This window comes from Xenopus tropicalis, chromosome 5 (assembly GCF_000004195.4).
Source record: "Xenopus tropicalis strain Nigerian chromosome 5, UCB_Xtro_10.0, whole genome shotgun sequence".
Classification (NCBI taxonomy): domain Eukaryota; kingdom Metazoa; phylum Chordata; class Amphibia; order Anura; family Pipidae; genus Xenopus; species Xenopus tropicalis.
The window spans coordinates 74,763,818-74,779,251 of record NC_030681.2 but is presented as its reverse complement, the minus strand read 5'-3'; the positions used below and the strand labels follow the sequence as shown (position 1 = coordinate 74,779,251).

The 15,434-nt window shown below is 37.2% G+C and overlaps 1 protein-coding gene across 1 annotated transcript; it reads left to right on the top strand.

Annotated features, from left to right (window-relative positions):
• The first annotated feature begins 1,068 nt into the window (after positions 1–1,068).
• gprc6a (G protein-coupled receptor class C group 6 member A) lies at positions 1,069–15,161 on the top strand. The gene is made up of 7 exons (XM_031902709.1): positions 1,069–1,382; positions 4,047–4,350; positions 5,082–5,936; positions 7,490–7,535; positions 8,144–8,412; positions 12,369–12,486; positions 13,822–15,161. Exons 1-7 carry the CDS (start codon positions 1,192–1,194, stop codon positions 14,829–14,831), a joined length of 2,793 nt encoding a protein of 930 aa, XP_031758569.1. The 5' UTR covers positions 1,069–1,191; the 3' UTR covers positions 14,832–15,161.
• The last annotated feature ends 273 nt before the right edge of the window (positions 15,162–15,434 follow it).

Genomic DNA, 15,434 nt, shown 5'->3' with positions numbered 1-15,434 from the left:
TGAATAAATACAAATCAATCAGTGATGGTTATTACTTCTGTATTTCATAAGGTTGTTAACGCTTAAAATGGCTCATTGCCAGATAAATAACGCCAAGAACATTGCTTCTTAATTCAGACAAGTGTCCTTTTAGTGAATTGAATGTTAACTTGCAAATAAAGTAAAATAAGAAGTGATATTTTTAACACATGCTATAAATAGCACTCGTTTTTTCGATCGTTAGTGAATCGGCCCCTATGGCACACTCAATGCTTTGATTGCCTTTACTTGTGGCAGTGAGCATTATGCTGTGACATGGGTCACCCATGATTATTATTCGAAAATATATCAGCACATGTTTATGTGTAAATAATTTTCTGTGGCACTGGTATTCATGTGAATGGAAATTAATCTGCAGTGGGTAATGCAGTAAGGCAATATAATGACTGTTTATAATTATTTTGGGGGGTAGCAAGTGCTATTCTTGCAGGACATAACCATTGCTGAATGGCGATGATCACTTTATCATAAGCTTATAAGGAGTTCTTATGTTGGAAAGGTTTCTGCCTGTTAGTGTGACATGCCATTTGATCATGTTTTTTTATTCCAAATTTTTATTCCCATGGAGTAAGCAGATAGAAAACGGGATCAAGAAAAATCCATTTTTCAGTACAAATCATATTTTGAGTCCATTTTGAACAGAGTTGTAAATTGTCCCTTCACTGCATCTTTAATGGGGTTGTTCACCCTCCTAGTATGTTATAGAATGGCAACTTTTCATTATGTATTAATTTTTTTTCTATGGTTTTTGAATTATTTGCCTTCTTCTTCTGCATCTGTCCAGCTTTCTTTTCTCTTTCTAAAGGTTGTCACTGACCCTGGACCCTGGGTATTACTACCATATATTCCTCATCACAACATGTGTACAGTAAGTGATAATTTTAGTTGTTTTGCCAAGGGTCAAGTGTACCAGTAAAATGACAGTGTGAATATTTACAGAAAAGATTAGTTTGAGTTGCTTCTGTTGGATCCTCACAGCCTCAGGGAAGATGTCTGAGAGAAACATTCTACATATGTCAGGCACACCTTGTTTATTCTCAAAAGCACACTCTTCTGTTCTATTGTGCAAGACTAATAGATTCAATGGAAGTTAAGACAGTCTAATGAATAGGATTACAGCAGGACCTGTTGTAGAAGAGTCTTAGCTGCAAGATGTTTGGTGTCATAAGGCCTCTGTGCTTCCTGTGTTGCTTCATTCTGGACTCAGCAATACCAATCAACAGCCCAAATGATTTATATGCCAGACTTCAAGGGGATATAATGATAGGAGGACTCTTTCCTATACATAAAGAGATATCCGATTTAGCGATCTGTACTGAGCCGTCTGAGCTTATCTGCACAGGGTAAGTTTGCATTTCATTTATTTTAATTATCAGGTAAAGCAGGTAATATTATATTGTAGCATTGCAAGGTCCATGCTGTCCTTGCTATGTACTTCTACAACTGAAGGACTTCTAGATGCTTTTTCATGTGAACAGAGAATTGGTATTATTATTATTATTATTATTATTAATAACAATAATAATAATAAGACAAATAATACTTATTTATATAAAGTGCCAACATATTCTGAAGTGCTGGGAATACATTCAACATATAGATTACATACAAGAACAGCCAATAAATGATAAAAGAAGACCCTGCCCAAAAAAGCTCACAGTTTAATAGGTTATGCTAATGTTATTGTCTTCTTACTGATACTGTCATTTAGATTTGACACAAAAGGACAAACACAGCCAATTATCTTCACAAGCATTTATAAAATAATTATTTCAAGTGTGATCTTTTAGTAGTTTTTCTGGCTGACTGTACTGGGTGTTCTGTTTTTCAGCATCTGAGCATTGTATGTTAAAGATTGAATGCACTAGCTGTGCCAGATGGAGCAAAGTGGAGCAGAAGGTGCTGTGTTTAGCTCTGCCAAGCTAATGTTCCAAATGAACATGATACCCTCTGTGCCAGAGTAATAGAGGTCACAGAGTACTGTGTGTTTTGATAAACTGCTTGACAACAAAATTATGTTTTGAAATGGGTTGATCAAAACCTGTGGTTCCAGGGGAGACGTAGGATGGTTCCAGGGGACCACAGATTGCTTGTAGGGTGTTGTGTGTCCCACATATGTTTTTTGCTAAGGTGCCAGAGGTAGCCAAATTATGCATCACTATGGATCCTTGATAAAATAAGTTTCAGGTTCATGGCTTTATAGATAAAAAGGGTGTCTGATGTAAAAACTTTAATAGAGGTTTTATTTCCCTTTATGTTTTGTTTTGTATGTCAACTGTTCAAACACTGTACTCCTGGGGACTAAACTGAAAGCAAATCTCATTATTTGTTATGGGTTACTTTGCTAAGGGAAATTTTCCATTTGTCATGTCATTATTTAACTAGCAAGCAAAACATATTTCAGTAAAGTATGTCTCATGGTTTAATATAAATATTGCAGATTTTACGTGACTTACCAACAGAGGATTTTAAAAAAAATAAATAGTACACTCATTGGTATGACCTTTGTAAGACCACACCTAAATTACACATGATTCTGACAAAATTCTGTTTCCACAAGGTGCACCTGTCATCTCAAATATAATTTGCAAATATAATAACAAAGCTGCCCAAAAGGCTAACTGATGCTCTGCAGATTTATTATTTCTCCAACATTGGGCCAGATTCAATTCAGCGAGAAAATGGTTTATCATGTGAAAACTTAAGGACAAGATTCAATTTAAAATGCAATTCAGTTCAGAAGAAATTATCTCACTGTTCGTCATGTGAAAACAATTAAAGTATATGGGAGAAAAATTTTAACCGAAAATTGAATCTCATTCATAAGTTTTCACGAGATAAACTATTATATAACTTTTTCAGACTGAATTGAATCTGGCTCATTGTATGCCTGTTTTTATTAATTTACTGATCTGCAGTTCTGTGAGCATTTGTGTTTGCATAAGTTCTTATGGTATTTTCTTCTTGGATGCAGACTTTAGAGTGAGGAGGGTCTCTTATTGTTTGTTCACAGATCAGAAGGAAACTTAGGTAGATAATGAACTCTCTCCTAAAATTTGCATTTTCATGGAATATCCTAGAGCGGTGTCATTTCCAAACTGCAGAGTTGAGCATTGGACAGAGGAGCCAGATTGAAGGTTTGTTAGGGGGAAGTTTGAGAAGAATGCATATTTGTTCTGATAGATCAGGGATCCTCAAACTACAGCCCGCGGGTTGGATCCGGCCTCCCAATGTAGTGGGGAGCTGGGAGAGAGAGGACGGAGTGGGGGAGCTGGGAGAGGGAGGATGAAGCGTGGAGTGGGAGGACAGCAGGGAGCAGGAGGGTGCAGGAGCGGGCAGTAGTTTAACCCGTAGCAGGGAGCAGGCATCGAGAGTGGGCCGTAGTTTGAGGATGGAGGGAGCATGGTTTGAGGACTATAGTGTTTTACAGCAGGCTAGGCATATAAGTATGCAGCTCCACTTGCACTAGTTAGTGATTGGTAAGACAGTTGTATTCCACTGCAAAGGGAAGAACGTATATTCAATTTCTAGTGCTTTGCACATTGTAAGGGATAAAAAAGACTGAAGAAAAAATGTTCCTCACAGCTTAGTTATAGAGCGCACACAAATTCATGTATTTTAAAAACTGTAAGTCATTGAAAGTTAACAGAGAGGCAGTGGACTGTTTTTAACTAGGGTAATTTACATATAGATTTTATGAGGTAAAGCCAACAGCCAACAGTTCATTTCTAAAAATACAAAATAAACAAATCCCTTGGCTTTATAGGCACTAAATGAATACAACCATAGTCCCTCCCTAGGTTTTCACATTTTATGAGATCCCTGTAGCTCTCCACTGTGTGGTACAGTCTATTTAGATATGCACATTTTATGAATTTAGATTATTTTTTAAAAAATACTCTGTAGAGTAATCCTAAAAAGAATAATGTTCTATTCCAAAAAATGATTGACAGTGACATAGCTTTTTAATGTATATGTATGTACTTTAATGATTATTTGTGCTTTAGGTTTGATTTGCGAGGCTTTTTGAGATCCCTTGGGATGGTCCATGCTATCGAAAGAATAAACAGTTTCAATCTCTTACCTGGTATCAAATTGGGTTATGAAATTTACGACACCTGTGGAGATGCATCCAGAGGTCTTCAAGAAACAATTAGATTCACTGGATATGAAGAGTTAGCATATGAAATATTACATGGAATGTGCAATGTTACAGATCTTCTGCCACTAGTGAAAGCAGTTGTTGGTGCAGGCTATTCTGAAGTCTCTGTTGCAGTTGCACGACTGCTTGGTTTCCAGCTTGTGCCTCAGGTAAGTATTTGAAGATAAGAACAAAGGTTAGCAGCACAAGTGCAACCTTCCTACAGCAATAAACATATATATTCCTTCATTCTCTCCTCAGTACCTCTATTCTCTGAAGTTCTTTAGTCAGTAGGAAAGTTGATGACAAACCCATATATGTGCCTGAATACTTGGAAAATACAGAATACAGAGAAAAAGGAAATACTTTTAAATCAAATAATTCTATTAAATGGAGTCTGTGGGAGATGGCCAGGCTGTAATTTGGAGCTTTTTGGGTAATGGGTTTTTGATTATCGGATCCCGTACTGGAGAGCAGTGGCATTAAAGGCCAGGCTTTTACAATAATGCCTTTCGATATCTGTATAGCTAAAATGACTTTTAAATTATTTGTCTTTTTATTGTGCCTCTTATTAATACCTGGCATCCTGAGGCTAAATTTAGTAGTTACTATTTGATCCATTTACATTCATCCTCATATTAAAAGTATTGTTTTTCTACTAGGGTCAGACTCCACCACTGAAAAGTACTCTTCACGGCCGTTGATATTTTATCCAACCCTTTATATTTCTTATATTTGTTAACATGTTGTTAGTGTTTCTTCTCGAATGATTATCTTCATGAACAGAAAAGAGCTACGGTATAGATAACTATGCACATAATGATAAAAAGAACTCAATTTATTGCCCCACTTAGTAGGCATTCATACATATACCATCTATATTACATTTTTTTATACACAGATCAGTTATGGTTCGACTGCTGCAATCTTAAGTGACAAACGAAGGTTTCCATCATTCCTGCGAACTGTTCCAAGTGATGTGCATATGACTAAAGCCCTTGCTAAACTAATAAGGATATTTAAATGGTCCTATGTGGGTATAATTTCAAGTGACGATGATTATGGACGCTCTGTTTTGGAAAGTCTATCAATGCAGTTTGACAGCAAGTATGTGTGTACCGCCTTTAAGGAGAAGCTTCCGGCAGATATAAGCAAGCCTGGGGTACATGTAGCCATAAAAACTGTAACTGATACAATAAAGCAGTCTCCTGCTGAAGTTGTAATTCTGGCTTTAAAAGTGCCAGTTGTTATGGAACTATTTAATGAAATTATTAAGAAGAACATTACTAGATTATGGATTGCTACTGATTACTGGTCTACATCCCGAGAGGTGGCTGCAATGCCAGATATTGACAGTGTTGGAAATATTCTTGGCCTTTCCTTTAAAAACATAGAAGTGCCGGGGTTCAGAATCTATCTGCGGAACCTGACTGTTGGACCTAATGCAACAAATGTTTTCATAGAAGAGTACAAACGGCTGCGTTTTGAATGTACAGATGAGTACAAGGAATATAAACACTGCTTAAAGGCATCACCACGCAACTGCACTAAATCACAGTCTCTCAAATTCAAGTCCCCTTTGGCTTGCAGCACAGAAAATATTGCCCTGGCAAGTGACGATTACTTGGATAAGAATATAGAGTTAGACGGAACTTACAGTGCTTACTTATCAGTTACCGCAATAGCAAAAGCACTAAACAATATATTATGCTCTAATGGAATTTGCAATCACAACATGACATTTGCTCCATGGCAGGTAAATTCCAGCAAATGATTTAAGGAAAGCTAATTTTACATGCAGTCACCACTGGCCGCTGAACTTGTTTTTAAATGCAGTTCTTAGCCTTTTAAATGTATGAGAATCTCATAGTATTTAATCATAAAAATGTAGTTAAAGGTAATGGAGTCTAATGTAGTAATGAAGTAATGTATTTCACCATGTTTTGGACCATGAAGGGTCCTTTATCAAGTCTAACTATATCTATGTCACCTCTGCCTCTATTAAAGGGGTGGTTCAACTTTAAGTTTTAATATGTTACAGAATGTTCTATTCCTAGCAACTTTGCAATTGGTTTTCATTATTTGTTTTTCATATTTTTTGAATTATTTGCTTTCCTCTTCTGCCTCTTTCCAGCTTTCAAATTGGGGTCACTGTCCTTGGCAGCCAAGAACTATTGCTCTGTGAGGCTACAGTTTTATTATTATTGTTACTTTTTATTTCTTATCTTTCTATACAGGCCCTCTACAATTCATATTCCCATCTCTAATCTAATTCAAACCACTGCCTGGTCACTAGGGTAAATAGGACCCTAGCAACAAGAGAGATGCTAAAATACCAAATGGAGAGCTGCAGACCGAAAATCTAAATAACTGAAAAACCATAAAAAATAAAGATCAATTGCAAATTGTCAGCATCATATTAAAAGTTAATTTAAATGTATACTATAGGAATATATATAGGAACTATATATAGGAACTATAGGAATATACTTTTGCAGAGAAGTTGATTGCTTTTTTTTTCCAGTGTTGCTGGTCTAAGTAGATGCCATGTTTAGGTTTAGCACTTTTCTGAAAAAAAGAGTGGTCTTCCATTATTAAGTTATTTTTTTCCTATTAATAACATTGACATAAAGCATCATTTTGACTGCTCGCAAATCCCTCCCCCATTGGGAACTGGGCGGGTCAGAGACTTAAAGGAGAAGGAAAGTCAAAACCTATTAAGCACACTATTAAATAGTACTACTATTGCTGTGTAAAAACGCTATATTCTTGGCTTGCCTAATGAAAGATTTACAGAGATACACATTCTAGAACTTACATACTTGTTTCAGTGAACGGCGCCGCCATCTTGTCCAGCATGTCTGTATGGGCTGAAAAGCCATCCCCCCCTCGGCTCCCCGCTCCTGCCACAAAGCCTCCCCGCTCCTGCCACAAACCCCCCCCAAGCTCACCGCTCCTGCCACAACCCCCCGCTCTCACTCCTGCCACAAATTTTCCGCCGCTCGCCGCACCTGCCCCCCCGCTCCCCCCACCTGCATGTCACAGAGTTCTCTAACATTGCGTCGCCATGGCAACCGGACGCTCCTGCTGTGTGCGCATGCGCCGCCTACAGTAACAAGTTGCCAAGTCTGGAAGCGATGCATTATGGGAATCTTCTCTACACTGCTCAGCGTTTTTTTTTCCTGTTTGGCTTCTGATCTTCTAAACAGGTGAAGTATGGGGAGACTTAAGGGCACTATTGAAACAACTAAAGGTATGCCTGCAGCTTGAGATTAACTCTTTATTAGCCTTTCCTTCTCCTTTAAACAGCTTCATAAAACTTCTATCCAGTCCCCGGTACAAATGTGGCCAGCAGGTAGCATGCCGCTGCCAGATCTTTCCTAACCTGGCCTGCCTACTTTGCACTTAACAGTTTTTTAAATGAATACCCATTTATTAACATAAAAAATAGTTATACAATACAATTAGTGTATTGACAATTTTGTCAGTGCTATATGCATACACACCTCTAATCTAGAAAGAAGCTTTCCAGAGAGACTAAAATAGGACATGTGATCAGTATATACTGCAGTAAGGTTAATATATATATACTGTATATACACACACATAGAAAATAAGGCTGTTCTAAGGACCAAATTAAAAAAATACATATTGCAAAATCTGAGGGATGGTGTATAACATCACTGAAGTAACTAGATATTTAAGAGGTAGATCACTGATCAATGTTAAGTTACCTTTAACATTTAGAATGTTATAGAATTGCTAATTCTTAGCAACCTTCCAACTGCTTTTTCTGACTATTACCAGCTTTCAAATGGGGGGGTCACTGACCCTACTAGCCAAAAATCTGTTGTCCCACAAGGTTACAATTTTATTGTTGTTGTTACTTTTTATTATGTATCTTTATATTCAGCTTCTCTAATAATTTTAGTCATTAAAATGTAAATGCTCTGTTACTATAAGAATCTTGCAACCTTGCTCAATGGATTGTTTTAAATCTATATGTGTTTCCCTTGCAGCTGCTAAAAGAACTTAAAAAGATAGAGTTCTATGACTATGATGAGAAGATATTTTTTACTGATGATGGAAATGCCAATATTGGCTACGACGTAGTTTCATGGTATACAGTTAATGGGTCCATGGAATTTCATGTTGTTGGAAATTATGAGCTAAGTAATGGCTCTATTTATTTGAATAAATCCCTTATCATCTGGAATACAGAAGATAAAAAGGTAAAGATTAAAAATGTTTAAATAAATCACTTTATTAATTTGGTTATAATGATATAAACTGGGAGATAGATTGTTTAATTAGAAATTGTTAAATAATAAATTACATAATAAATTAAAGGGCTACTATTCTTTCATTTTTATCCTCTTTGTTCTGTTGGTAAAAACGTATTCCCTCCTAGCCCTAAAATTTAAATGTTTTTAAATTTGCAGGCTATTTAAAAATATTCCATTTTCACACTGCCTTGTTCACAGGAGGGAGGGCAAATCTTTATTTAAATAGAAGCCCAGAGATTACCCAGCACACATTTCTAAGAAATAACAACATCAATTTTAAAGTCATTTTGGAGAGAAACATAGGGAAAAACTATAAGGGGTCATTTACAATGCCCCACACAGTGTGAAAAGTGCAAAAAAAGGCTATAATCTGCATTTTTTGCACTTTGCCCATTGTGTAGGGCATTGTGCAAATAGCCACACACCTCCATGTGTCATTTTGGAGCGCAGAGACCTGCATACAGCTGTTTGGATCTAGTGCAGCCTGCATTATGCCACACAAGATTAAAAATGGATAGAGGGGGAGCTGCGTAGGAAAAAGTGAATAATTAAATATCATACAAAAATGCCATCACAATTACATGTCACTAGTGATGAGCAAATCTGTCCCACTTTGGTTTGCTGGAAAATTAGCAAAACTGAAGGAAAATTTGCAAAATGGCTAATTCACTAAATACAGTAAAGTCAATGGGATTTAACCCATAGCAACCAATCAGTGATTGGCTATTTTCTGCCAGCTGCAGGTGAAACAATGAATGCAACAATTTGATTGGTTGCTACGGGTTACTGCCCACAGGCAAATTTGTCAGTGTTTATAAATGACCCCCAATAGGCAGTTTTTCGCAGCAACCTTTTCTCCGATTATTTTTTTTTCATGCTAAATATATTGGGGTCTATGGGTGAAAAATTTAACTTAGCACTACATATCACACATGATTCATATTAATTACCTCTATATGTAATGGCACAACCAACTGGGTGTTTACTTTCCCATTATTTAATTTTTTGGCCGAACCCTGAGTCCTTTTGTAAAAGATTTGGCTGAATACTAAACCGCATCATAATTTGACCAAAAGCCGAATCTGAATCCTGCTGAAAAAGGTAAAATCTTGGCCGAATCCTGATTTCCGTGCATCCCTCGTCCATTGTGACATTCATATGAATGTGAAATTCATATGCACTATTTTTATTTGGGTGCCCCTGTACACCACATAGTTTGGTAAATCTAGGCATATAGGACATCAAACTGTTCAGTAGACACCCAGGTTCCACTGGAAGCATATACCTGAAAGCTGGGAGTTAACCCATTGTGCCCTGCAGCTAAAGGGTTATTGTGACTATTCCTTCTAAGTACTGCCTATGCTGTGAGATGCTACTTCCTACCTATTCTATGCTGTAATTACTCCTAAGTGACTGTGTAAGTAACAGTTCATGGTTTCAAGGTTAAGAACCACTGGCGCCCATTTATTGAGAAATACAACACATATCTACCTGGCTTCCATATCAAGCGAGGGTCCACCCCTGAAGGATTCAGTCTCATCCTGGGTAGAAAACGATGTGGTTTGTGGTAATAGAAGGGCTAACTTACCATAAGCTTACATATGCAAGAAATTGTGTGAGATAAAAGCGGCAAATTTCAACATTTTTAGGCGATTTTCTGAAATGTCATAGAAACCACTAACTTTAGGAAAGGTTTGCTGATTGGTACTTTGGTGTTGAAAGGATTTGTCAGAATGTGTAGTTAGGGGGTGTTACAGCACATAATACGCTGTCAGGGGGCTCTGTGTGCAAAAGCAGGCTTAGTTCACACCACAGACTTTGGTATATCTTCGCATATTGGGCATCAAACTGTTCAGTAGACCTCTGGTGTTCGTACTTGGGGTGATTTGCCTTTGTATACAAGATATTCTGTAAGATAAATGCGGCAAATTGCAACATTTGTAGGCAATTTTCTGAAATGTCATAGAAACCACTAACTTTAGGAAAGCTTTGCAGATTGGTACTTTGGTGTAGAAAGGACTCTTTACCCATGTTGGATTTTTCAGAATGTGTACTTTCCAAAAAATATATGGTTTTCAGGGGTCACACTACATTCTGCAGCTTCTATCCAACATAAAACTGCCATGTGTTTATGAATTAGGTAAGGGTGAAAGGCTGAAATTACAGAAATGATAGATCATATGGGGGTATGTTCACATTGGGGCCCCTACATGCAACATACTTAGCTAAACCTATACATATTGGGCATCAAACTGTTCATATTTAGGGTGTTTTATCTGATTACTTTATGACCTGTAGGAGATAAGATACTATAGACTAAGCTTTAAAGCAATTTTTAAAAAAAAATTCACAAATTTTGATAATAACCATTAACTTTAGGAAAACATTGCAACTTGGTACTTTGGAGTAGACAGACAGTTCTTCCTATTCTGGATTCCCCAGAATCTGTTCTTTCTAAAAATGTATAATTTTCTGGGATAAACCTTCTGTTAGTGGAAGTTTTGGCCTTAAAATCTAAAGTATGTAGCTTTCTGGAGCAGTGCTTTGGAAATTTGGTAATGTACTGCTGGGAGTTTTTGACCTATACAAGTGAGAAATCTCCATAAAACTATATATATTTGGTATTTGCACATTCAGGAGACATGTGACTTTCCAAATCAGTTGTATTTTCATTCATAAAATAATTTTTGTTTCTGGTATATGTGTTTATTTTATGGAAAATATATATTTTTTTTTTCATTTTTTAGACATCTAGAAGCCTATATCTTGTTATAGAATTGGAATTACTCTACCATATTTTGAAAGCTTAGGTTGTCTTGAAAAAAACTATATATTGTTTTCCTGGGTAAACTAAAAGTCCCCCAAAGGAAAGGCACCTAAAGTGAAACAGTGCAAAATGTTCAAAAACTGTCTGGCAGTAGAACTTCCGCTTTGTCCAAAATGGCTGGCAGTGAAAGGGTTAAAAGAATGATTTCCTTTTCTTTAATAAAACAGTACCTTTTATCTAAGCTGCATAAATTTATATTGATAGCAAAACAAAGCTATTGGGACTTATTTAATGTTTACATGTTTTTTAGTAGACCAGTAATTTTGATTCAAATTATAGAAAAAGACTTATGTGGAAAAGCATTCTGGATAACAGATCCCATACCTTTACAGATTTTTATTGTGTACTTGAAAGACAAGTCCATTTATGGGATCCGTTACCTAGAATCCCATTAACCAGAAAGCTCAGAATTACGGGAAGGCCATTTCCCATTGACTCCATTTTTCCATTTTGAACATGGGGAAAACTCCAGGTTTAGAGCATTCTGGAAAATAGGTCCCACATGATGGGCCACCATAAGAAATCTTGGTGCCCCCCAAAAATTAGTTTTCTGGGGTCACCCATGAACATAAGCAAATAGTACAAAATTTTTTGGCCACATTCCTGGTATGTGCTACACAATAGATTGACTAGCAGGTAGGTAGATTTTGCTAGGACAAAAAGTTAAGCCTGATGAAGGTATTTTGTATAACTTCTATTATACAAACTCACAAATAATTTACTGTGAAGCAGGGGTGTAACTATTACATAGACAGACAAGGGTCACACGAGGATGGCGGATTATGGTTTGCCTGCTCTCATTTGCCCACCTGATGCTGCTGGGGAAGTTGGCCGGCATGGCAGGAACTGATGGTTGGTAGTCTCTTGGCAAGCATTCCAGTGGGGGTTATAACATGTATATTCATGTTATTGGTAAATTGTTGCTTTTTAACTTGCTGTTTGTGTGTATTTATCTATTATCATATTGTCTGTTTAATAAAAGCTGTTGCCTGTTTCGTTACTGTTTCAGTAAAACTTATAGAACTGATTAACAGGCTATCTTCATCATACATCTCTCTCATTTGTTATTGCTCAGGCACCTAGTTCCTTGTGTACAAAGCCATGCATTCCCGGGCAGTATAAAATCCACTCAGATGTACACTGCTGCTATAACTGTAGTGATTGTGCCGAGGGCTACTATTCAGAATCTTATGGTAAGTGTAATCTGCATGTTCTGGTAAAACATTTTTTAATTTTAGCTTTTGGGATTTAGGGCATTATTCTCAGTGCTGTGGGAGTACATTCGCAACACTAGCATTTCTGTCCCAGGGTAATTTCCTTTACAGTGTGGCAATGCTATCTTTTCTGTAGCTCCTGGCAGTACGGGTTCAGGCTGTACTGTATTGAGCATGGACCAAACTCAGGGCACCACAAGGGACTTCAGGAAATATGCTAATGCAACTCTCTTGCCACTATCTGAGGAAACTGGGCTGCATTGTGTTTTTTTTATAATAGGGTCACTCCAGCCTGGGCTAAAAGATTAGCGTCCACCTCAGCTGCGGAGGCCTTCACCCCTCGCCTCCTCACAATCTACTTCTTAAGGCAGGTAGTGGTCCTGGGGAAGTGGGGCCCACTGGGATTTTTCCCTGTGGACCCAGTCTGACCCTGTCCCTCAGTCATATTATGTTATAGGCAAGAATTCAAAATCAATGAAAAAATTACACTGTCTGTCCACTGCGTTGGGGCAGATGCAGACATACACCTAAGCAGAGGCCTGTTGATTGCTGATTCTGAGCCTACCATTATCAGCCTAAAATGGTTATTCACCTTTACAATAAATTTTAGGAGTGCCAAATGCAAAATCCCTGGGGGTGCTAAACTGTTAGGCACCCTTTAGTGACTCTATTCACTTTCCCAAAGTACTGGAGACAGGTACCAGCCCAGGGAAGGAGGTTAGCAACAGGACAGGGGGTTTCTGACAAATATACATGTACCATTGATTTTTGGGTTTAGTCTTTAAGGGCTATGGCAAATATGAAGATTAGTCACCTGCGAAGAATCTGCCCTACCATGGGCAACTAATCTCCTAAAATGCTTTCCCACAGGCTATAAAAAAAAAGTAAAAACCTACATGACACTTCAACTTCAGATTTACCCCAGTTGCCTCGCGAGGAAACTACTTGAGGAAACTACTTGAGAAAACCGAAGCGACGTGTATGTTTTCCCACCATTAATTCACATTATTGCTGGTTGGAAAGCATTTTCAGGAGATTAGTTTTCGATGGTAGAGGAAATTTATGGACTAAGCTCCATGTCTGCCATCATTCTTAGCTTACAAAATAAGCAGCATCTCTTTTTGGGGAATAAACACATTAATTTCTTGGGCACAAAATATCTTTGTGTTGAAATAATTCTGGATTGGAGCATGCAAAACAGTTTCCTCTTAATAAAATATCCCATGTGTTCTTTTTTAAGTGCAAACATCACACTTCTGATTGGTTGCACTACACTTTACAAACAATAATTTCACAATGTATGTTTTTTTATAGATATGACGGAGTGCAAGAAGTGTCCTTATGATCAGTGGTCTAATAAAGGAAGTGCATATTGTGAAAATAGGACAATTGAATATTTGGAGTGGACAAACCCCTTTGCAGTTGTTCTTTGTGGTTTTGCATTAATTGGTTTTGTAATAGTGGTAATTGTGGGAATAGGATTTTTACAACATGTTGCAAGTCCAGCAGTTAAAGCAGCAGGTGGTATTTACATCTGTGTTATGAATTTCTCCCTACTAATCAGCTTTGCTAACTCTATATTATTTATTGGCGAGCCAAGAAATGTATCTTGCAAGATCAGACAGCCACTTTTTGGTGTTAGTTTTACTCTTTGTGTATCCTGCATCCTAATAAAATCTTTTCGCATTGTGCTGGCCTTTGAGATGGGGAACAAATTTCAGCACAGTATAAGGATAACCTATCAACCAGCCATAGTGGTTATTGTATTGACCGCTTTTCAAGTTTGTATTTGCACTTTGTGGCTTTTACTGCGAGGTCCCTGTATCAAGAATATTGTCCTCATTCCCCAGACACTCATAGTTCAGTGTGATGAGGGATCCACCATTGGATATGCAATAATGTTGGGGTATATTGGCTTCCTTGCTTTTGTTTGTTTTGTCTTAGCTTACAGAGGTCGGAATTTGCCTGATAAATACAATGAAAGTCGTTGTATTACATTCAGCATGCTCATTTACCTCTTTGTATGGTTTGCATTTATACCAGTTTATGTGACCACCAATGGCATGTATCTTCCTGCAGTGGAAATGGTGGCCATATTGGCATCCAACTATGGTGTATTGGGCAGTCATCTGATACCCACATGCTACATTATATTTTTTAAAAAAGACAACAACAAAAGAGAAAAATACCTGGAAAGTATACAGTCCTTTTCCAAAGTTAAATGTGCAGTTGATTATCATGTTCCTGAAATCTCCAGATCTCAGTATCAGGCAAAACAGCTTTGTTTTGTTCACCGAATGCGAAAAAGATGTAAAAGTGTCTAAATAAAAGGATTATCAATAAATGTAATGTGTTATCTTACAGCAACTCTTTAATTTATTATATCATAATCCAGGATTTGGTTCGGGATTCGGCCAAGATTCAGCCTTTTTCAGCAGGATTTGGATTTGGTCGAATCCATGGTCCTGGCCGAACCGAATATGAATCCTGAAAATCATGTGACTTTTTGCCACATAAATTTGGCCTTTTACGCATCCCTTTATATACACTTAGAATTTAGAAAGCTTTAGTTCTGCACTATAGGTACAGGTATGGGATCTGTTTTCTGGAAACCCATTATCCGGAAAGCTTTAAATTACGTGAAGGCCATCTCCCATAGACTCTATTTTAATCAAATAATTTCACTGTAATTATAGAATATTACACTGTAATTGATCTTAACTATGATGGAATTTATCTTTATTAGGGGCAAAACAATCCTATTGGGTTTTTAATGTTTAAATCATTTTTTTTGTAGACTGAAAGCATGGAAATCCAAATTTCATTATCCGGGTCCCAAGCTAAAAGCAAAAGCAACCTAATATAAACTTATAAATGGTTTTTATATCTAACCTCATGTAAAATTTTGTTGTGTACCACTAGAGGGA

What these genes read in the sequence shown, in the direction of transcription:
- gprc6a (XM_031902709.1), top strand. Translation starts at nt 1,192, where the DNA reads ATGTTTGGTGTCATAAGGCCTCTGTGCTTCCTGTGTTGCTTCATTCTG. An exon ending in GTTTCCAGCTTGTGCCTCAG is followed by an intron (nt 4,351 to 5,081) that starts GTAAGTATTTGA and finishes TTTTATACACAG; the next exon opens with ATCAGTTATGGTTCGACTGC. An exon ending in GGAATACAGAAGATAAAAAG is followed by an intron (nt 8,413 to 12,368) that starts GTAAAGATTAAA and finishes GTTATTGCTCAG; the next exon opens with GCACCTAGTTCCTTGTGTAC.